This window comes from Talpa occidentalis, unplaced genomic scaffold (genome assembly GCF_014898055.3).
Source record: "Talpa occidentalis isolate TD23 unplaced genomic scaffold, MPIMG_talOcc4v2.1 talOcc4.17, whole genome shotgun sequence".
In the NCBI taxonomy this organism is placed as follows: domain Eukaryota; kingdom Metazoa; phylum Chordata; class Mammalia; order Eulipotyphla; family Talpidae; genus Talpa; species Talpa occidentalis.
In genome coordinates, this window is record NW_023601754.1 from 46334418 (window position 1) to 46357984 (window position 23567).

The window sequence follows — 23567 nt, forward strand, 5'->3', positions numbered from 1 at the left end:
TATCTTCAGTAGGTCAAGAAATCTCCACACAGCTCTCCATAGTGGTTGGACCAGTTTACACTCCCACCAGCAGTGCAGGAGAGTTCTTTTTTCTCCACAACCTCACCAACATTTGCTGTTGCTAGTTTTTTTAATATGTGCCATTCTCACTGGTGTAAGATGGTATCTCATGGTAGTTTTGATTTGCATTTCCCTGATTACAAGTGATGCTGAACCTTTTTTCATATGCCTGTTGGCCATTTGCATTTCCTCTTCAGGAGGTTTTTTTTTTTTTTTTAGCTCTTCTGCTTTTTTTTTTTATAGAGGCATGTTTTTATTTATTTATTTATTTGTTTGTTTGGTTGGTTGGTTTATACATGCACTGGGTACAGTCAGAAGTGCGGGAGGGTGAGAGAATTCACCAGAGCCAGAGCGGGGAGCAGAGCAGGCAGAGGGACCGAAGTACACTGCTGAGGGGAGCAGCGGGCGGCAGGAGAGGTCTGCGGGCCATGTGGGACCCTCCTCCAGTGGCCGAGGAGCAGCCGGGGATCAAACCGGCGCCGCAGAGGCCGCGGGCAGCTTCGCAACCCAGCGCTCAACCGCTGCGCCACCGGGGAGGCCCTCTTCTGCCCATTTTTTGACTGAATTATTTTCTTTGTTTTTGTTGAGTCTCATCAGCTCTTTGTAGATTTTTGCGATCAGTCGATCAGTCCTTTATCATTAATGTTGTGTGCAAAAATTTTCTCCCATTCTGTGGGGCTTCTCTTTGTTTTGGTTATTATCTCTTTTGCTATGCAGAAGCTCTAATTTAATGTAATCACATCTGTTTATCTTTGCCTTCAATATCACTGCTTTGGGTCTACACCTCTCTCTTATATTAGAAATTTTTGTGGCAGGTGCACTCTGCCAATTGCTACCACCCATCTGTAACTAGCCAACACGTCTTAGTGCGAAAATAAATGGAAAAACTACAATTCCCATGAGACAAAGCGGCCAAGAAGCCTGAGGAAGTTGACTGATTTGCCTCTGGCCGCCGGGGAGTTGTAGTTCTCTTTGAAACACCCCGTTCTGCGTTCCCCTAAAACAACAACAAAACCGGAAATGGCCTTCCAGGAAAGGAGGCGAGTCTTTCTAGAAAAAGCGAGCGGCTTCGATTAGGGGCGGGGCCACTAGGCTGAAGCAGAAGGGCGGGCCAATCAGGCCTCGGGGGCGGGGCCCTAAGTGGGCGTGGCCTGGGGGGGAAATCGCCGGGAACGCACCGGAGGTGCCATCCCGGAGCGCGCCCTCTGCGGTGGGCGGAAGGTGAGGCTCGGGGGCGCCGCTAGACCCGGGGTCCTGGGGAGCAGCGACATCGGGGGGCTGAGAAACTGGGTCCCTGAGGAGGACGGGCTGGGCGGCAGTACTTTTAGGCGCTGGGAAAAGAGGAGGCGGGGGCCGGGCCCTTGGGGTCTGGCGAAGGCGCCGGAGATCCAGGTTCCTCCCGAGCCCGAGCGAGGAAGGTCCCGGGAGCCAGGACGAGCCGGGCGCCCGGAATCCTGGGTCCCCGGAAACGAGAGGCTCTGAGTCTTCACTCTTGGAAGAGTGGGGGGCGGCGCTAGGGCCCCTCGACCCCCTGGACCCGCGACCCTCTGGACCCTCGACCCCCTGGACCCGCGACCCCCTGGGCCCTCGACCCCCTGGGCCCTCGGCCCCCTGGGCCCTGTACCCCTCGGGTCCAGGGGAGAAGCGCTTGGGACAGACCCTGCCCACCTCCGCCCCCCGCAGAGCGCGCGCCGCCATGCCGCCCCCCGGGCCCCGCGCGGCCCTCCTGCTCCTGCCTCCGCTGCTGCTGCTGCTGCTGCTGCGCGCTGTCCTGGCGGTGCCCCTGGAGCGAGGCGCGGCCAAGGAGAGCCCCGCCACCGAAAGCCCGGTGAGTGGCCCCCCTGCCCTCAGCAAGTGTTTGCAGCGGCACTGCGGCTCCCGCGGACAGCGTGGCCCCGGCGGATACGCCCCCGACGAAGGCGGCCTGGAGTTTGCTGCCATTCTTTGCCGTCCCCGCGGCTTTGACGTGGTGAAGAACTGGGTGGCGGAGGAGGCTGGGCCGGGTAGGGATCGATTTCTGAGTTCCTGATGAGGTGTCGGAAATCGTGTCCCAGTTATGCGAAAAATCTGCATTCCCCCGGCCTCCCCCTGCACCCCATCGTCTTGGTTCTTGTGTGACCCTCTCCCCTCACGAAGGCCCGTGAAAATCAGACCTACATGTCCCAGGGGCACCTTGCCCAGGTGGTGTCAGCGGCAGCAGCGTTCGCACTTCGTGGAGGCTCATGGGAGTTGTAGTTTGAACTGTGAAAGGGCCTGTAAACTGCTGGTTTGTTCATTCACCCAACAGGTGTTTATGATAGGCTATGAGACCTTTGGTCATAGGGAAGCTGGAACTTGTAAAGACCCTCAGGCCAATGCCCTGATCTGTGACCTGCATCTCCTACAGCTCTGCCCAGGAACCTACAGGTCTCTCTGGAACCCAAGTTCCCCTGCACGGGTGGCTGGTCCCCATCCAGAGAGTTAGGCCTTTGCTGGGGGACATCTTCGCAGGCACAGGGTGCTTTTTTTAGTCCCTTTTCTTCTCTGTCCAGGTCTCTACTTGATGTCCTTGTTAGATAACGATATCAGGTATTTAAGAAGAAAAGTCAGCTTTACTTGTGAATCAGTTGGCAAGGAGGCGGAAGAGAAATTCATATCTACCTCCCCAATTAAGAAAGGGAAGGAGGGCCTCCCCCAACGGGTTGAGCGCAACTCGGTGAAGCTGTCCACAGCCTCTGCAGCACGGGTTCGAATCCCGGCTGGCCAGGGAGATTCCCACATGGCGAGGCAGACCTTTCCTGTCTTGCCTGCTGCTCCCCTCAGCAGTGTACTTCGGTCCTTCTGCCTGTTCTGCTCCCTACTTTGTCTCTGGTGAATTCTCTCATGCTCCTGTGCCTCTGGCCTGTACCCCAGTGCTTATATAAATAAATAAATCTTAAAAAAAAAGGGGGGGGGGAAACGAGGTTTATAATAGATTAGGGGGACTAGGGTTGAGAACAACCCTATATTTTCATTGACTGAAAAGCCAGTTAGGGGCAAAGAAACGTGGACTTGGCTCATCTTTGATGAGTCACAGGGCAGCATGTACCTGAAGTAGGAAGAGGCTTTTCTTCAGAAACATAGAGTTTTGTTTTGTTTTAAAGATTTATTTATTTATTTATTTTTAAAGATTTATTTGTTTATGCTTACAAGAACTAGAATACAGGCCAGAGGTGCGGGGTTGAGAGGATTCATCAGAGACAGAGCGGGGAACAGAACAGGTGAATTGACTGAAATACACTGCTGAGGGGAGCAGCGGGTGAGACAGGAGAGGTCTGCTGTGCCATATGGATCCGCTCCCTGGCCGGGGATCGAACTCGTGTTGCAGAGGCTGCCAATAGCTTCATAGTGCTGCGACAGCCCCTTGTACCACCAGGGATGCCCCAGAAGCCTGGAGTTTTGAATTGCAGTTTATGAACCTCTTAGCTCTCTCCCTCCCCCCACCCTCCCTGCTTCCCAGTCTCCAGCCAGCCCTGAAACTCAGCTCAGGGTTGTTGCTTCACCTGCTCAGACTGTGTTCAGTGAGGTCCAAGCTCTATAAACACAAGCCTCAAAGAGAAAGGATCTTTTTCTTTTGCGTGCGTGAGGTCTGAAAGCAATGAACTACTTAGGCTCCGTTGCAATCTCACCTCCACCTGGAAGAGGGGACAGGTGGCCCCCAGATCCCTGGCTCCCAGGGCCTTTGTCTGCTGGGCCAGGGGCCTCTCCACCAGGCCTGGGGTCTCGGGTCCCTTAGCAGGTATGTAGAGGAGCAGGCCCATGATGCTACTTTGCTTGTCCTTGATACCACAGGACACGGGTCTGTACTACCACCGCTACCTGCAGGAAGTCATCAATGTGCTGGAGACCGACGGCCACTTCCGGGAGAAGCTACAGGCGGCCAACGCCGAGGATATCAAGGTGCGTCCCACTGGGTGCCGACGTGGTGGTGGGGTCCAGGAGAGGCCCTGGTTCCCTAATGGGGCCATGTGGCTGCAGCCCTTACCAAACTGAGCCTCAAGGGGAAGCTGATTTTTGGGGTGACCTAGCTGTGGGCGGGTAGTTTGGGGAACACAGAATATGGTTAAGCAGCCAGGCAGATGGTTCAAGCTTTCGGTCTTGGCTCTACCAATCACCTCCACTCACTGTGCCTCATCTGTTTCCCCATCTGTAAATTGAGGGTCATAATGAAACCTGCTTCGTGGGGTTTAGGTTAGGAAGAAACTCCTGTAACTTTTTTTTTTTTTTTTTTTAAAGATTTATTTATTTATTTATACGAGCACTGGGTACAGTCAGAAGCAGGGGAGGGTAAGAGAATTCACCAGATCCAGAGCAGGGAGCAGAGCAGGCAGAAGGACCGAAGTACACCGCTGAGGGGAGCAGTAGGCAAGACAGGAGAGGTCTGCACGCCATGTGGGACTCTCCCTCAGTGGCCGGGGATCGAACCGGCGCTGCAGAGGCTGCGGGCAGCTTCACAGAGTTGCTATGATCACCCCCATTTTATAGAGGTAATCTGAGAGTGAAGTTTGACCTTCCTTGGGGCTGGGTCTCACCCCCAGACTGCCGAAGACCGGAGCCCACACCTCACCCCTGTTTCCTGTGCAGCATCCCCTCAAGAAGGATGCTGGTGGTTCCCCAGGAGGAGACACATCCCTCCTCCCCACCCTGCAACATGCAGACCTCCCTGTGCATTGGCATATCAGAATGTCTCCCCTGGAAGACCCACCCCGAGTCCTCCAAACCCATCAGCCCAGGAGAGACCCCAGGGCCTAGGGAGGGCATCCCTACTCCCCCACAAACCTCCTGGTGTTTCTGGGGCTCTCATTTGCCCCCATCTGCCCCGCCCCCAATGATGGATGGCCAGAAACAGAGACCACTGAGTCCAGCTGCTCCCAGTGCCCAGCTGGGAAACTGAGGCCTAAGAGGCCCGGGCTTGCCCAAGGCCACACACCTAGGAGGTGACCAAAAAAGCAGAGCGGCCACTTAGGCAGCAGGTTCTGGAGCAGCTCGGTGCCCTTTCCAACCCCACGCCCCTGTGCTCCTGTGCTACCCCGCCCTGCCTCAGTTTCCTTCTCAGGAAAGGGATGGAAAGTCAGAGAAGCAGTGTCAGGGCTGGGGTGGGAACCGAGGCCCTAGCACTCCCCCTCAGGGCTGACACAGCACTAACATGGTCACTTGCTGGAGTCTGGCCACCCCTTCTGTTCATCGTCATTTGTAGGACGGGCTTGTGGGCAGGACTAGTCTCACTCAGAATCCAGGGCAGCATCTGCCCCGTCCAAGGTGCCTGCCTCACTGAGGTTACATGATAGTCGCTGTGGTCACCTCACCCTGCTGCCTCTGCAAAGACCATGCTCCCCCCTTCAGGATCCCCCAAAAACCCATGCTGCAGATAGACAGCCGAGGTAGTTTTCTACCATTAACGAAGACTCAGGTCTAAATGAATTTGCACTGGGGGGAGGCCGAGGGGAGCCATCTAGAGCAGCTCTGCCTCTCACTCTCCCGGCCCATGCGTTTATCGAAGATATGAACAAAGGATAAGAAATTAGCACGCAATTGTGTTTTTGCTTATACAGATGAATAAGTTACTACTGAAAACAAGTTTTCCTGGTTAGTAGGGAACATGCGCAGAAGCCAGTACGTCCTCAGAGAACAGGAGTCAATTCTAGGAAGAAGTTCTGTTTGCAGAACTTCTAGGATTCTGGAACTCCGTATGCAGAGTAAACAGGTGCTCTCCAAAACTCCAGATCCCTGCAGGGCAGCAGCTCCCAACAAACCCACAGATCCATCCAAGCAACAAGAGACAGCACTGGGCATAGGGAGCCCCAAACAGGGGCCTGATCCATTCTGAGAAGTGAGGGGACTTCTAGGGAAAGGACACCCTAGTGGGGTTTGGCTCTGAGTGTACAGAGGTCAGAGGGGGTGTGAGTGATCTTTGAGACAGCGGGAAATGTATGCAGACGAAGCCTCTGGTACCTTCAGCTGTCTGCTGGCACCTCCTTGTAACTGACAGAGTCAGGGTGATAGAGCTGGAGGGGAGGGTGGGTGCAGGGCCTTGAGTGCCAGGCCCAGGGGCATCTGTCCTGGGTTATCAGGGAGCTTTGGTGGGGGGAGGGCACTGGAGCAGCATGGGAAGGACAGGTCAGCTCTGGTTGAGTAACAGATACAATCTAAAGCTGTCATCGAGGCAGCTCAGAGACGGAGCGTGTGTGTGTGTGTGTGTGTGTGTGTGTGTGTGTGTGTGTGTGTGTCTGTCTGTCTGTTGGGGCCAAGAAAGTTGTAGAGATTCTTCCCAAGAGATTCTTCCCAAGGGTGATGCTGTCTACCTAGAGTTGTGAGGGACAGCGGGGCCTGTTCCCAGTGACCACTGCTACAGCTCAGAGTGTGCTTTCTGAGTGACCAGATAGGGGGCTGCAGAGGTGGGCAGAACCTTGTGGGAAACCTCGGGGCATCAGAAAGCTTCATGAAGGCTCCAGAGAGGTCAGGGAAGGGATACGGCGGCCTCCCAGGCCCCCAGCCTGACTAGTGTCCCTTCTTCCTGGGCAGAGCGGGAAGCTGAGCCGGGAGCTGGACTTTGTCAGCCACCATGTCCGCACCAAGCTGGATGAGCTCAAGCGACAGGAGGTGTCCCGGCTGCGGATGCTGCTCAAGGCCAAGATGGACGCTGAGCAGGACCCCAGTAAGCAGAGGGGCGGGGCAGGGCGGGGTGGGGGGTGGGGGGCATCTCCTTCCCAGAGCCTCTGCTGCTCCTCTGGAAAGTACCTGGAAAACCCATCGGGTTTTCTTCTTCATACGGTCTCCTCAAAGCGTGGTTCTGTTGTGGCTTGGTTGGTTTTTGTTTTTGTTTTGTTTTTTCAGTTTCAGTTTATAATTTTTATTGGCAAAAATCACAGTCATTTAACGTGTGGCTGTAACTTCACATTGTCAGAAAAGTTGCAAACTCCCCACACCCTGAACCCAGACTCTCCAGCTGGTAACACTTGCTCACCACACACGCTTGAGAGCTCCTGGCAGACACTGTGCCCCCTCACACCTACAGCTTTCAGGGTGATTTTTCTCAGAACAGTGACATTCACCCACGGAACCATGGAACCACAGTGCAGCGATCAAAGCCAGCGAGTGTGGCGGGGTGCGCTGTGGTTTCCCCTGCTTCCTCCCTTTCCCTTCTGCTGAAATGCTTCCATTCCCCGGCACTTACATCTGGGGCGGTAGTTTCGTTTCTTGGTTTGTTTTGTTTTGTTTTTAAAGATGTATTTATGCATACAAGAACTGGGGTACAGGTCAGAGGTGTGAGGGTCAGAAGATTCACCAGAGACAGTCGGGAGCAGAACAGGCAGATCTACTGAAATACACTGCTGAGGGGAGCAGCGGGGAGACAGGAGAGTCTGCTGCCCCATGTGGGTAGCTCCCTGGCCAGGGATCGAACTCGTGCTATAGTAGCTGTGGATAGCTTGACAGTGCTGTGCTTAACCCCTTGTGCCACCAGGGAGATCCTGGGTGGTATTTTGTGCTGGAACAATTTGCTTAGAAAAGCAGAAAGAATTCCTGGAAGGGAGAGCTTGGGGCAAGTTCAGATTCATGGTTCTCAGTTTCCTAGATAGGGTTTGCTGGAATGTGTATCCGGGCCCGCATCGCCTGGTGCCTGCATGATTTCTCTTTGTTTTAAATTGCAGTAACATGAGTTTACCACATGATGTGGGCTCCGGGTATACAGGCTTCAAAATCGACATCTTTCTGTATTACGTTCACCACCAAATTCCATCACCCCTTTAACTTAACTTATCTACCTCTCTTCCCCAACCCCTTCTGGTTACCAGTTTGCTTCTCAGAATCTTCGAGTTAGTTTTCTCCGTTCATTTGCATTGTTTCTCTCCCATGTGGGGGTACAATCATGCAATTTCCTGTCTGACTTAGATCATGAAGCCTCTCTCCTCCAGGTCCACCCTGTTTTTGCATACAGCAGGGTTTCCCCTCTTCACGGCTGAATAGCATTCCACTGCCTATACACCTGGTCTCCGCCTACTCTTTGTGGACGGACACGTAGGCTGTTTCCTGCGCTTGGCAGTGTAGACAGTGCTGAGGTGGACGTGGCGGTGCGCAGGTGTCATCTAATGAGTGTTTTTGTGTTGCGTGAGCGTTCTTAGTAAGCGCTGGAGAGAGACACATCATTCTCACCTCAGGACCTTTGCCCAGGCACTTCCCTCTGCCAGGATCTTCTCTCTCCAGCCTCTTAGTATGACCCATTAAGCTTCGGTCTCAGCTCACGTCATCTCCTCAGAGTCCGGCCTGGTCTGAGTTCTGGGTGATTGCATGTTCGCCCCTTGGTTGTCTGTTCTCCACCTCCTCTCTGGTGCTGTGGGGGTGACAGAGGGGGTGTGAGGTGGCACATGCTCTCTGGTCCTTGCTGTGTCCACAGGCTCGGGGCTCCACACACACCTGTGGCACCCATGATAGATTGTGAGCGTCATTGTAGACCTGTCTTCTGAGCATCTGTCCCTCCTCTGGGCGCCCTAGCCAGAGCCAGGGTCCTGTGTGTGTCCCTCACATCCACCCGAGGGCCGGCTAGGTCTTGGTCACATCTGAGAGGCCTCAGGAGACCGATGTTAAGTGAATGAATGGGTGTTGGCGTGTGTGTGTGTGTATGTGCATGTGTGTATATATATACACATGTATGCTCTCTTCCTGCCTGCCTGCTTGGAAACTCCAGCATGAAGAGGTTGTGTTACTTTGTTCTGTGACAAAGTCCCCCAGACTTAGGCAGCTTCAACTACAGATATTTATTGTCTTACAGTTCTGAAGTCCAGGAGTCCAAGATCAAGGTCATAGGGTTGGTTCCTTCTGAGAGCTTCCATGGGAATCTGTTCTAGGTCTTACTCTTGGCATGCGCAAGGCCACCTTCTACCTTTGTCTTTTCACATCATCTCTTCTTTGTGTCCAAAGCTCCCCCTTTTTTTTTTTTTTAAAGATTTATTTATTTATGCATACAAGAGCTGGGGTGCAGGCCAGAGATGCAGGAGTGAGAGGATTCACCAGAGACAGAGTGGGAAAAAAACAGGCAGATTTCAGTTTCAAAAAAACTGAAATCCACTGCTGAGGGGAGCAGTGAGGAAACAGGAGATGTCTGCTGTGCTATGTGGATCACGTCCCTGGCTGGAGATCGAACTCATGCTGCAGTGGCTGCAGATATCTTCATAGTGCGCCACCAGGGAAACCCCGAAATTTCCCCTTTTTTCAAGGACAGAGGGCATAGAGGATTAGGGCCCAACCTGATGACATCATTTTAAATTGATCATCTCTATGAAAACCCTCTCTCCAGACAAGTCTCATCCTGAGGTCCTGGGGGTGAGGATTTCAGTACATATATTTTAGGGCACATGATTTAACTTGAAGCAGGAATTGAGGGCATGTGCTTTGGAGTCCACTGACCAGTTCTAGTTCTCATGGGCCACTTCCTCAATGTGACCTAGGCAAGTCACTTCCCTTCTCTGGACCTCCACTTTCACTTTCATGAAATGGAATAATCAGAGAAACTATGTCATAAGCTTTTTGTAAAAGGTAAAGATACTAACAAATTTAATGTGTTTAGAACAGGGCCTGGCAGATAGCTAGTGTTCAATACATGTTAGCTCTTATTTTAAGCAACAGACTCAGCTGTGGCATGGCTTCCTCCAGGAAGTCCTCTCTGATTGCCCCCAAGCTCAGCCAAGCCATTCTCTGTGAGCATGCCAGGAATTGTTTGTTGTTTTATTTTCTCTTCTTCCTCATCCAGACGTACAGTTGGATCACTTGAGCCTCCTGAAGCAGTTTCAACACCTGGACCCTCAGAATCAGCACACATTTGAGGCCCGGGACCTGGAGCTGCTGATCCAGACGGTAGAGTGAGGGGCTGGGGACTATAGGGAGAGAACTGAGGGAAACCTTGAGGATGGGGAGAAAGGAACAGAGCCCAGGACATGAGGTTGCCAGCCTCCTCTGAGATTGCCAGCTGGGTCAGGCTGTGTCTGAAAGCTTCCCCCAGATTCTTTATAGGAAAATGGGGTGCAGCCACAACCAACTTAGCTCTACTCAGGAGGCTTTCAGATCCCTCCTGACTTTGCTCTTCCCATACGACCTGACCTGGGGGCTGGCCCTCTGTGCCTTGGTGGGGGGCAGCACAATGTTCCTCCCCAGAAACCATGTCACACCCTGATCTGCAGGACTGTGGCTGTGTGACCTCATGTGGAAAAAGGGACTTGGTGAATGTGATTAGGTCAAGAATCTTAACATGAGGGGATGATCCAGTATTATCCGGTGGCCTTAAATGTCATCACAAGGACCCTTGTGGGTGCAGAGGGAGATTTCATTACAGCAGCAGCTGGTAATGTGGTGCCCTTGCAAGACGTCCCCGCTGCCTTCCAGGGTGGAGGAGGAGCACAGAGGGAGGCTCCAGAAATGGAGATGGCACGTGCAAGTTCTCCCTTAGAGTCTCTGGAGGCAGCACAGCTCTTTAGACACCCTAACCTCAGCTCTCTGGCCTCCGGCCCATCAGATAATAAGTGTGTGTTGTTTGAAGCCACCAAGATTGTGATGATTTGATACAGTGGCTATAGGAACTGATTAGTCCTCATCTGGAAACGGGATCCACATCCCTGCCTCATGAGGAAGGATAAGTGCCAAGTTGGGGAGTGGAAGGGGATTCCCAAGCCTGTCCCTGCCCTGCTCTTAGCCCTTCTGAAGCCACACAGCCACACCCAAACCACCCACCCACCCCAGCCTCGCCTTGACCCTGCCTTTCTGGCCTACTGGAGCGCCACCTAGTGGCCATGAAGATAATAGCAGTCATTTCATTGTGTCTATTGCCAGGCACTGGACTCAATCCCTGAGGGATGATATTCTTGGTATTTATTTCCAGAACATGCCAGAAACTGTCTGCTTTTCTGAAGCCTCACTGCCATTCTCCTGGTGTCATCATCCCCCACCATGTTTTATGGCTGCCCTCACTGGGCCCTTGATTCTGCCTTCCACACTTGCCAGCAGCATTTTTCAATTCAGTGCTCTTGACACCTGGGGTTGGATACTTCTTTGTTGTGCGAGCTGTTTGTTCATCAGGATATTGTAAGGTTATTCACTGTATTCCTCGGGTTTCAGCTTTCTATCCATTTGCTGTGATTGAACCAAAAGAAAAGGCACTTGTGGATTCCTACAGATATTATAAGTCCATGAAAGATTTTGAGGAGGTGAGGAAGGCTGGACACTTTCAGAGTGCAAAGTGATCTTGGAATGGAAAGGATTTTTTTGGGTTGATGCCCTTGTGTACCTGAACTAGGAAGCATAAATATTTGGGCTGAGAAATAATTTCTATTTATAAATAAACCATTAGATACTTAATGGGGAAAATGTAAAATTAGAATACTCGTCATTGGATTTATTTCCCTAATCCAGTAGGACCTCCTCTTTTTTTTTCAAAAAAGATTTATTTATTTTATGCATACAACAGCTAGGGGGTAGCCCAGAGGTGCTGGGAGACAGGAGAGGTCTGCTGCACCATGTGGGTCAGGGCCCTGGCTGGGGATTGAACTTATGCCACAGTGACTGGCGATAGCTTGATAGTGCTGAGACTTTAATCTGTGTGCCAGCCGGGAGGCCCTACCAGTAGGACCTCATCTTAAGTAATGACATCCGGATATGAATTTGGAGGGGACATGATTCAACAGAGTATAATATTGTTATCTCCATTTTCAAAAGGCAGAAACTTAGGCACAGAGAGGCCAAATAACTTGCCCAAGATCACACAGCTCAGGGGATTTGTTCACACAGCAGAGCCTGGATTTGAGCCCTTGGCAGAATCATGAGAGCCCTCATATTCTTAACCAACTCACTGTTTTGCTTTCCATATTCAGTCCATCTTGTGTGTTGCTCCATGTTACTTGTTCCTGCAAGATCTCAAGGTGGGGAGGGGCCTCCCTGGTGGCACAAGGGGTTAAGCACAGCACTATGAAGCTGTCCACAGCCTCTGCAGCACGAGTTCGATCCCCGGCCAGCCGGGGAGCTACCCACATGGCGCAGCAGACCTCTCCTGTCTCGCCCGCTGCTCCCCTCAGCAGTGTATTTCAGTCAAACTGCCTATTTTGTTCCCCACTCTGTCTCTGGTGAATCCTCTTACACCTCTGTCCTGTACCCTAGTTCTTGTATGCATAAATAAATAAATCTTTAAAAAAAAAAAAAAAGATGGGGAGGACTTGGGAAAGCCACTATTAGGCTCTAATCTGTCTTGAACAAACAGGGAGGAGACTGTATCATGGGTGGGTGATAGAGACTCATAAGGGAGATGTAGGGCTGGGTGGAGGTTGGGGGCTGAGGTTCTGGCATTTGGAGGTTGGAATTAGGGACTGGGCATACCAGCAGTCAGGAATGATGTCTGCGTGTCCCCAGGCCACTCGGGACCTTGCCCAGTACGACGCAGCCCATCATGAAGAGTTTAAACGATATGAGATGCTCAAGGAACATGAGAGACGCCGTTATCTGGAATCCCTGGGAGAGGAGCAGCGAAAGGAGGCAGAGAAGAAACTGGAAGAGCAACAGCGCCGGCACCGAGAGCACCCCAAAGTCAACGTGCCTGTAAGGATCTCCATTCATGCCCACCCCTACTACGTCCAATGCTCTAGGCACCACAAGACAAGTGACTGGAGAACTACAACTCCCAGCAGACCCCGAGGCACAAAGTCCCTTTTCATAGGCTGGCAACTATCTTGGGGGCTGCTGGGAGTTGTAGTTTTCTTAGTTTTCTTGCTTGAAGGGAAGGATATTTGAGGGGTGGGGGTACCCAGACTTCTTGCTTATGAGCCCCTGGCTCTCCCCTCCACAGGGCAGCCAGGCCCAGTTGAAGGAGGTGTGGGAGGAGCTGGATGGATTGGACCCCAACAGGTTTAACCCAAAGACCTTCTTCATACTGCATGGTAAGGTGGGGAGGGTATCCCAAGACATAGTCTGGACCCTGAGATGCTGACCTTTTGGGGAACCTAAATGCTAACAAAGGGTCTTCCATTCCAGTGGGGCTTAGGCAGGCCAACGAGGTCTGAGCCCATTTCCTCTGGTGATCTAGAAAGCCCTGCCTCTCCCTATTGCTAGACTCTTCTGTGTGGCTGTTCTCCGGGATACACCAGACACCTGGGTTCTTGGACTGGCCAGAACCCTCTCACTTTGCACTGAGCAAACCAGGCTTGACTAGACTGGGCCCCCCTCCCATGGTGGCCCAGAAACCCTTCTCCCTGCCGGAGGTGCTGTGGCTCGGTATGGGCCACCCCCTAGTAAGCAACCTCTAGGCAGCCAGTGGTTCTCCATGGTGACTCAGTCACACTCCCCTTCTTTCTGTTCCTCTCTAGAAACAGGGCTTGCCAGACCCCCTTGGGTGTGTACAGGACTTTGATCCAGGTACCCCGTCAGTCTATAGAGCTCCAGGGCCTGGTTCATTCATCCACAAATGTGTCCTGTGCTCCTTTTTTTTTTTTTTTTTTTTTTAAAGATTTATTTATGCATACAAGAGCTGGGTTGTATGTCACAGGTGCAGGGGAGGGGGGTTGGGTAGAGGATTCACCAGAGACAGAGTGGGGAGCGGAACAGGCGGAGCTACAGAAATACACTGCTGAGGGAAGCAGTGGATGAGACAGGTGAGGTCTGCTGCGCCATGTGGGTCAGCTCCCTGGGCCGGCAGGGGAATCAAACTCATACTGCAGTGGCTGGTGATAGCTTGATAGCACTGTCTTTAACCCCTACGCCACCAGAGAGGCCCCTGTGCTCCCTCTAAAGACCAGGCTTCATGGCGACCCAATGACCATAGTTAAGCCAAAGCAAAGTTCCCCACTCGCACAGCCAGTGATCAGGCAGATCAGTGTTCTGTGTCTCAGTATAGTTAAGAGACCATGAAGGGGAAGCAAGACTGGAATCTTTACATCTGCTGCCCGCTACAGGACAAACCGTCAATGATGAGATAGTTCCCGATGGGAAAATGGGTGCTAGTCAACTAATGATTTCATTTCATTTTATGATTCACTTATCAGAATGATAAAATTCTGGAGGGTTGGGGAAAGGTACTTTTTTTTTTAAAGATTTATTTATTTATGCATACAAGAGCAGGGGTGCAAGTCAAAGGTGTGGGGAGATGAGAGGATTCGCCAGAGACAGGGTGGGGGGCAGAAGAGGCAGATTGACTGAAATACACTGCTGAGGGGAGCAGTGGGCGACACAGGAGAGGTCTGTGCCATGTGGGTAGCTCCCGGGTCAGAGATCGAACTTGTGCTGCAGTGGCCGCGGATAGCTTCATAGTGCTGCATCTTAACTCCTTGCGCCACCAGGGAGGCCCCAGGCATGTCTCGCTTTATTGCTGCTTTCTGGTGCTTTTTATGAGTTGCAGGTTTGTGGCAAGTTGGTCCTGTTTTCCAGAAGCTCAGAGGAGGCTTAGCATTTTTTAGCTATAAAGTATGTCTGAATTCAGGTATTTATATTGTTTTCTTAGAGATATTGCTATTGCACACTGACGAGGTCAGGTCAGTGTAAACATGCTGTCACGTGTCGTATGTTTGGGCACCCGCACACGTGATGACTTGCTCTGTGGCGCTGTTCACTATTGCTGATCCAAACCCACGGCATTTCTGAGTGTGTCCGTATTTGACTGTAGTTTAAATTTCATGGGCCCCCTGCAGCTAGTGGCTGCCAGTTTGGCTAGCACAGCTCTAGAAATGACATTTGAACCAAGACTTAGGTAAAGTGAGGGGTTGTGCATTGCTGGTATTTGGAGGAGGAGCATTGGGGGGCAGGGACAGTAATACGGGGTTAATGAACTTAGTGGGTTTCCACGGTCACAGGAGCAGAATTTGTAGAGACAAGAGCGATGGGGAAGGCAAAGCAAAGCAAGGTCTTGTCACTCCCACCTTCCCTAAATGGGCTTCCTGGGCCTGTCCTAAAAATAGCAAATAAATAAGTATTGAAGGGCCTCCCCCGGTGGCGCAGTGGTTGAACACTGGGCCATGAAGCTGCCTGCAGCCTCTGCAGCGCCAGTTTGATCCCCGGCCACCCGGGAGGGTCCCACATGACGCACAGACCTCTCCTGCCGCGCCCGCTGCGCCCCTCAGCAGTGTATTTCATCAGTCTGTCTGTTCTGTTCCCCGCTCTGGCTCTGGTGAATTCTCTCACCCTCCCGCACTTCTGACTGTACCTAGTGCTTGTATAAATAGAATAAATAAATCTTTAAAAAAAAAAAATTAAGGGCTTCCCTGGTGGCACAGAGGTTGAGCGCTGGGTTGCGAAGTTGCCTGCAGCCTCTGCAGCACCACTTTGATCCCTGGCCGCCCAGGAGGGTTCCACATGGTACGCAGACCTCTCCTGCCGCCAGCTGCTCCCCTCATTCTGCCTGTTCTGCTCCCTGCTCTGGCTCTGGTGAATTCTCTCACCCTCCCGTGCTTCTGACAGTACCCAGTGCTTGTATAAATAAATAAATAAATAAATAAATAAATAAATAAATAAATAAATAAATAAATAAATAAATCTTTTTAAAAAAAAAAGTATTGAAGGCACCCAAAGGGAAGGAGCTGGGAGATCACCTACTTGGGAAGAGGCGCAGCCTGGAGGGGGAGCAGCTTGTCTGTGATCATTTGCATGTGGTTTATTGAGGTTGATTGGCTCAGGTGCCAGGCACTGAATTTATCTGGTCAGAACACAGGGTCAAAGTTCCTACACCAGCATTCAGGCTCATTGGACGAACTGACCTGGAGACTGGGAAGGGGTCAAGGGTATACTGAGGGCAGGGGTGCTGGAAAGACAGACCCTGAAGAACTGTCATTGCTAACCTATCTGCATAGTGTTTCTCTCCAAACATTTCTTTCATTCTTAAGAAAAATCTTGAGTCGCCCCCATTTCACCGGCGAGGAAGCTGAGGCTGATTTCACTATGCCCTGCTGCTTAGTGAAGGGGCCACTCTTCTGCTTCCCCTAAACCACAGCCCTCTTGCCAGAGGCAGGATTTGAACCCAGGCTCCTGGCCCTATGGGCTGGGGGCATTTTCCTTTACAAAGCTTCCTCTTTCCATCAGCTTGCTCCCCGTTTTGTTCTCTGAAGTTCTTTTCAGCCAGGGTAGGGAATTCGGATTTCATTCTGCCTGGGACGGGATACCCCAAAAGGGTCAGGAGCAGAGGACTTATATCCTCTACCTTAAGGGATGACAGAATCCATCTGGCTGCTGAGTCAAGGACAGGCTGTGGGCGTGAAGGCCAAAGCCAGGAGCCTGCTTAGAAGCCATGGGCTGCTGGTGTCTGGACCATGGAAAGTAGGGAGAATTCGTCTGGAAGGTCAAGATTGTAGGACTCGCAGACACACATGCATCAAAAGTGACTCCAAGTTATTGAAGAATGGAGAATGGAAGAATGGAGAGAGAGCGTTGTGTTTGGCGTAGGGGTTGGGAGCTGGTCTCGCCGTGTTAGGTCTTGGGAAACTCACATGGAGATGAAGAGTAGGTGGTTGGCATGACATTGAACACTGAGGGACTGGAGAGACCCATTTGAGGTAGTGCTGGCCAATCAAACTGTAGTGATGGGAAATATACTGTGCCACCCAACATGGCAGTCACACTTGCCTTGTAACAAGTGGGAGTGATAAAGTGAAATTTTAATCTTAGTCAATCTAAATTTAAACAGTCGGTATAGCTAGTGGCTACCATATTGGACAGATTAGAAGATTAAGAAGACATGAGGCCCCAGCCATGAGTCCTGGGGTGCACCTGGGTGCAGAGGTCAGGAGGAGGATGGAGCCAGCAAAGCAGAATGAGGGGCAGTGGGAGAGGAGAAAATGGTGTTCTGGAAGCCAAGGGCAGAAAGTCAAGTAAGATTTGAGCTGATAATTAACCATTGGGTTTGCAAGGTCAGGCTTCCTCGCCACCTCAGCACCTCAGTGTGGGGCTGAGCTGTGAGCAGAGGAGAGAGCCTGGCCCTTCCCAGCTGGATTGGTGGGGAGAGACCCTTCTGCAACTGAAGTGAGCCCGGCCTGGTTCTCTGACAGCAGAGGCCCCTGATACCCCTCGATCCTAGGCAAGGAGCCATTCCCATGCCCAGAACACTGGGTGCCAGACACCAAGTCATCCAGTGTGCCAAAGGCCCCAAGAGTGGTCCCAGTGAAATCCCACCTTTATCTGCCCCGTTCTCAGGACCCTGGTTGGTCAGGAACAGGCTGTCCTAGCACAAGATCTGTGAGGCCCTGGAGCTTGAAGGCCACTGTCCTGTCAGAGACCCGTTGTTACCTGTCCTCTGATGACAGACACTATGTCAGCCTACAATTCCTTCTCCAGCTGGTCCCTTAGGGACCATCCTCAGTGCTCCAAGATACCTGTTGTCTCCCCCTCAGATATCAACAGTGATGGTGTCCTGGATGAGCAAGAACTGGAGGCCCTCTTCACCAAGGAGGTGAGCATCTTGAGGGGATGCCCACATCAACCACTTGTCCTGCCCCCTTAAGTCTCCCTGGATGTGGATTCAGGGAAAACTACAACTCCCAGCAGCCCCCTGGGGCAAAAGCCAACTGCTAAGAGTGACAGGGTGCCTCAAGGACTGCTGGGATTTGAAGTCTGGTTGTATGTGTCAGGTGGTAGAAGAGCCTGGAAAAGTGGATACCTGGGACCTCTCAATGCTTCTGTCTCTTGCTTGACCCCACAGCTGGAGAAGGTATATGATCCCAAAAATGAGGAAGATGACATGCGGGAGATGGAGGAGGAGCGGCTGCGCATGCGGGAGCACGTGATGAAGAATGTGAGGGGAGACCTGACTTTGAGGGTAGGTGGGGGCAGGGCGGAGGCTCCCAGCACTGCTGCTTACCCTTACCTGTCTCCCCAGGTGGACGCCAACCAGGACCGCCTTGTGACGCTGGAGGAGTTCCTTGCGTCCACCCAGAGGAAGGACTTTGGGGACACTGGAGAGGGCTGGGAGGTGAGGACATTGGGCATCTTCTAGGTTCTGAATATTTGTCTCCCTGCCCTACCCCTTCTCTCAGAGTCTCTGGCCACTTCTCTTCTCTGGACGCTCTGCTTGGGAGTCTTTGTCCACAGCCTGGGTCTCTGTTCTCCCCTCTCACTGGGTCTCTGTTCCCCCGTCAGTTCCCTCTCATCCCCATAAGTCCACTCTCTAAACCTGCTCCATTAGCCAAACCTTCTCGAACAAGTGGGGGAGGGGCCAAGGCTGAAGTCACCCTGCTGATGGCCCCTGTCCCTTCCTGGCAGACGGTGGAGATGCACCCTGCTTACACGGAGGAAGAGCTGAAGCGGTTTGAGGAAGAGTTGGCTGCCCGGGAGGCAGAGCTGAATGCCAAGGCCCAGCGCCTCAGCCAGGAGACAGAGGCTCTAGGGCGTTCCCAGGGCCGCCTGGAGGCCCAGAAGAGAGAGCTGCAACAGGTGACACACCAGGGAGAACGGGCCCATCCCCTGAGTCCTGGGGCCCACGTCCTTGTGTGGTGAGAGGCAGGAAAATCCTGCTGCTGCACTGTGCATCGCCGGAGCAACTTGGTGAGGGCAGACATTGTCCCCTGACCGCTCTGTGGCAGCCATGTTGGAGCAGGGCGGTGGGAGTGTATGTAGAAGGAGAAAAGCCCCAGGAGGAAGAAGGGTAATCCCAGGGAGGATTCAATGAGGGCTTCCCTGACCCAAGTTGTGACCCAAACCATGAGAGGGGACGGAGAACTGGACCTTTATCCTTGGCCCCAACTCTCCCAAGAGAAAAACTTGTGATGAGCCCCATGGAGAAGGGATTCGCCTAGGACCACTTCGCACAGCATCATCCCCCTTTGCCTGTGCAATCTCCCCTGCCCTCTGCAGGCCGTTCTGCAAATGGAACAAAGGAAACAACAGCAGCAAAGCCACCATGACCCAGCCATCGGCCCTGAGGGACAGCTCAAGTTCCACCCCGACACAGGTGCTGCCCCTGGGCACAAGTGGGAAGGGGCTGGTGACCAGAATTCCTAGATTTAAGGGAGGAAGCACCGGAGGCCTGGACTCCCGGTACTGAGGGAGGAGGGGCTGGGGGCCTGGACTCCAGGTCTGAAGGGGAGAGGCCGGGACATCTAGTGCCACTGTTTCCTCTCTCTGTTTCCAGATGATGCACCTGTTCCAGCTCCAGTCGGTGACCAGAAGGATATGGACACTTCAGAGAAGAAGGTTCCAGAACAGCCCCCTGAGCTACCCCAGCCTGATTCCCAAAACCTGTGATCACTCAGGGACCCTAGCCTTCAGGGTTCCTGCTGAGGAGGCTGATGAAGGGGCAGAGGTGTCATAATCAGCCTCCTGTGGGGGCCTCATGTCCCCTCTGGAGGTGGGGACCTGGGCAGTACTTCACACATTGCTGCCCACTCCCTACATCTGCCCGCCTCAGCCTCCCAGTCTGTGATCCCTTCTTTCTGTCCCCCTCCTGGGGACCTGCCTTCTCTCTGGTCCAGTGGGGTCTTCACTGGATCAGCCTATCACAGGGCCGCCCCCTCCCTCCCAAGACGGTCTGTCTGTCCCAGACCTTCCTTTCTAGGTGGTTTAACCTCAGCTGCCCGGATGAGACCACTCCAGCCTCCTGCATCCCCTCAGCTGCTGGACTCCTGCCTGCTGCTCTGGACCCAGCTGTTGGTTTATGGAACTGGGGTGCTCCTTTGAGAACTTTCTGTACCTTTTGTGGGACCAGTGATGCCTCAAAGATGGTGGCTTTCCGTGCACAGCTGGAGGCAGGGCAGCAGCGTCCTCCAAAGAGGTGATCGACACTGACACCGGGACCCCAGACGCCCTCCAACCCCTGGCCTCCAGCCAGCTCTGTTTTCACCTCCTCCCTGACAGCTCCAGAAGGGTCCTGCAGCAGACGCTGTCACAGGATCAGGGCCTGGCCTGAGCCCCACGTGGGAGGCCTGGCAAGGTCGGCCCTGTCCTTACCTGGCCTTGCCTTACATGGCGCCCTGTCCTGCTCTCTACTCTGATTCCACCCAAATACACTCTCTGGAACAAGTCCCTGCTGCTGTGTCTTTGTATATAACCTGCTCCCTGTGGCATCCCAGCCCCACTTGACCTATCAAGGTCCCCGTTCATTTTTTTTTTTAAATTACAAGAGGAAATTATTTTAAAAATAAGGGAACATTGGCCTTTGAACAGGATGATAAGCAGGTGTCTCCATTGGATGCGTTTTTCATTCAGATTTTTGAAGCACAAAGGACCTGAGCTGTGCGCTAGGAAGTTGGTACAGGGAGGAACCCATCCACGCCATGAGCAGCTTGAGAAAGTCCAGTCACTTCTGCCTAGCTCCGAGTTGTGAATATGCTTATGAAAAAGAGGCAAAGTTGTGCTTAGCGTTCAAGTTTATCTCCCTGAAGTCCCCCTACGATTTCTGTATTTGAAATAGAGGTAGGCCCCGGCTGGTTGGTAGGTAAGACAGAAGCCAAGTCACTTGCCTGGGATTTGAACCCCGGGAGACCGGAGCCAAAGTCTGCCCCCGAGCAATGTTCTTTCCGGAACTGAGTCTACGCTCCAAAGACTCTGAAGGAATGAGTTACTGAGTACATGTTGTGCTGTCTGCCCGGCACGCCGTCTGGCCTTCTCTCACATGGTTGACTTCCTACGTGACCTCAACTTCACTGGTCTTTCTCTAGCACTTGAACGCGACCCTGCGACCCTGCTCGTCACCTCCTTCACGCCCCGTCACCTGTAGGGCGAGCTTTTTGGCCCAAATGGCCCAGCTGACCTCTCCATGCACCCCCTCCCTTGTGGGCTCCAGGCTGTCGCTACCAGAAGGAGCCAGTTACCTCTTCCGTGGAAGAGATCCTCTCTCCTTCCAGTCATGGAAAGCTCCCATCAAAATCTTGCAAGATGAAGTTTGACTACCTCCCTGTCTCCCCAGCCTTTGCTGGCCTGCAGTATAGACTAGGAGCCTCCCCTCCCCCAGGGCCCAGACGCCTAGCATTGCCCTCAGTACGGACTGCAGAGGGGCCCCGGGTCCACATGTCATTGCTGCAACAAAATTATCACTGACTTAATGGCTTAAACCACGCATTTCTCATCGTACACTTCTGGAAGCCACACGTGCACAAAGGGTGTTGCTTGACTCAAATCAAGGTGTCTGCAGAACTGCGTCTTTCTGGAGGTTCTAGGGGAGAGTCTGTGTCCTCATCTTTTCCAGCTTCTAGAAATCACCTGCATCCCTTGGCTGGTGTCCCCTTCTGCCATCATCAAGCCACAATGTTGCATTTTCAAATCTCTTATTAATCTCTTCCAAATCTCTTAAGGTCTCTTTCAAATCTCTTGATCACTTCTGTGATCTGATCCACCTGTCTCGTCTTGCAAAGACATTCGTAATGACACTGAGCCCAAAAGCCTCAACTTAATCATGTTGGCAAAGACCCTTTTACTTTGGGCTCTGGTGACAAGATGGCGGATTCTGGGGGGAGGCGAGCGTTAGTAAGCCCATGACAGGCTGTGTCTGTTTACCCTACCAGAGGGCCAGGGGGCAACATGAGGTTCCACCAGCACATAGCCAAGTCCAGAGCAAAACTGTAGGCTGAGTGAATATTGAGTCAGAGCAGTGATGGGCACCACAAAAAGAGGCTGCCAAATTAGGTCTCTGTCCCTGCTGCTCCTTCTGAAAACCCTTCAGCCTCCCTTGCAAGCCCCCTGTGGAATGGAAGGGCTTTCTCCCCTGCCCGCATCCCCAGCCCCATCTTGCATCACACTCACCCACACCCTTTTTCAGTTCTCAGAACACAGCCCTCGCTCATGCTGTTCCCTCTGTCACTGTTCCTCGTACTACCTACCTCCTGCCCCACCCTAGACTGCTAACTGCATGAAGACCGAGAAGATGTAGCTCATTTCGGATGTGCCCCCAAGACTTGCAGGGATCAGGTACTCAACAAATACCTGTGTTCCTTTGAGAAGACTGGTATGATCTTGGAAGTTACTTCTGGGATTTCTGGCTTTGAACGGACTGGGACAGAGCCTTCCCCTCTCACCACGATTTTAGCTTTCTCCAAGGTCTCTAGATGATGTTGCCAACAAGTCCTGCAAAAAGCTGTCACCCAAATTCCTACCAGTTGGCATCCTGGCTCAGACTGGATTTGCCACAATCTGCCTTGTCTACTTGTAAGGAGAACAAAGGAGTGAGGAAGTGTGTGTCTTTCTTGGGGTACAGCCCCACAGTGTGGGAAGCTGAGCCCCAGTCAAGCAGCCCTTGCCAGAAGACATTGAAGAATGCCTTGTCTGTTTGCTGACCCCTTGCCTCTGAATTCCCTCTCTGCCCTCAGTTAATTCCCTGCCGCGTGCTTAACCCCCGCGGGGTGCCTCCTGGGGACAGAGGGAGCTTGACCTGCTGAGCGAATTCCGGTCCTGGGTCAGTGCTTTCCTTAATTATGAACTAAATTAATACAGTGGAACAGTTCAGCAGGTGGACTCTGAGACCACTGCCGTTGGGTTTCAACCCCAGTACCTCACTTTCTAGATGTGTGACTCTGGCAAGAATCGTGACCCTTCCCCGTGCCTCAGTTTCCTCCCCTACAAAATGGGACCTATTTCAGAGGGTCATTGTGAGGGTGATATAGTATTCAGGAAGACTTTTTAAAAAAGATTTATTTATTTATAAAGATCATTTAACTGGGGTACCCCAGTTCTTGTATGCATAAATAAGTAAATCTAAAGGAAAAAAGACCCACGTGAGAATTTGCCAGTTCATTTGTGCATTGCTCCACCATACCCTTTTTTGAGCATCACTGCCATCAATGTTCTGACATACATGTTTTCTTGGGCACAGATTGGAGAGCTCCTCAAGGGCATCTTTCTTCTGCCAGGATAGAACTTTCTGGATAATGAGATACACTCATTTTCTATTTCACTGAATCTTGCAAAAATGATTTCTCTGGGTGCACAAATGCACTGCCAATAATCTCTAATCATTACTTTAAGTTCCGAAATTGTTTAAGAAGTTGCCAGTATAATATAGAGAATTCCTTTGTTCCCTAAACACCTTTGCCCCAGTGACAGTATCTGAGGTAACTGATGATATCTTAGGGAAATCAATACTCTGTCAAAGCCAGGAACTAATGTTGCTGTGGTCCTTAATCAGGCACAGACCTGACTCAGGTTTCACCAGCACTTCCTCAGATTACACACACTTTAAAAACAGCGAGCATATCAGTCTATGAGATTTTATCAAATACAAAGACTTGAGTACCTGCTGCCATTCTCAGGATACAGAAGGGTTCCCTTCCCACAGAGAAACTCTTTCACATTAACCCTTAATCATGCTACCCTCCCCCAAGACCCTACTGTGGCCAACCCTCTATGATTTCTTCACTGCGAGAATGTTCTATCAATGAAATCATTCAATGTACAACTCTGAGACTAGCTTGTTTCACTCAGCATAATGCCTTAGAGATCCATCCGAGTTGTGCTCCATCAATTAACTATTCCTTCCTTATTACTGCTGAGAAACATTTCACGGTATTTATTATAATACCAACTGGTTTATCCACTGGTTTGTTAAAGGACAT

General features: G+C 52.0%; 1 protein-coding gene across 1 annotated transcript; it reads left to right on the forward strand.

Moving 5' to 3' along the window:
• Nucleotides 1–1743: 1743 nt before the first annotated feature.
• NUCB1 (nucleobindin 1) lies at nucleotides 1744–22636 on the forward strand. Its single transcript, XM_037516943.2, has 12 exons — nucleotides 1744–1888; nucleotides 3871–3978; nucleotides 6601–6733; nucleotides 9824–9927; nucleotides 12466–12651; nucleotides 12899–12989; nucleotides 17421–17479; nucleotides 17729–17821; nucleotides 17906–17998; nucleotides 18289–18459; nucleotides 18880–18976; nucleotides 19157–22636. Exons 1-12 carry the CDS (start codon nucleotides 1757–1759, stop codon nucleotides 19267–19269), a joined length of 1380 nt encoding a protein of 459 aa, XP_037372840.1. The 5' UTR covers nucleotides 1744–1756; the 3' UTR covers nucleotides 19270–22636.
• Nucleotides 22637–23567: the final 931 nt, after the last annotated feature.

Excerpts from the sequence above, each read along its gene's own strand:
- NUCB1 (XM_037516943.2), top strand. The coding sequence starts at position 1,757 with ATGCCGCCCCCCGGGCCCCGCGCGGCCCTCCTGCTCCTGCCTCCGCTG. Across the intron at positions 1,889-3,870 it reads GCCCCGCCACCGAAAGCCCG|GACACGGGTCTGTACTACCA; the intron begins GTGAGTGGCCCC and ends TTGATACCACAG. Across the intron at positions 17,480-17,728 it reads AGGCCCTCTTCACCAAGGAG|CTGGAGAAGGTATATGATCC; the intron begins GTGAGCATCTTG and ends TTGACCCCACAG.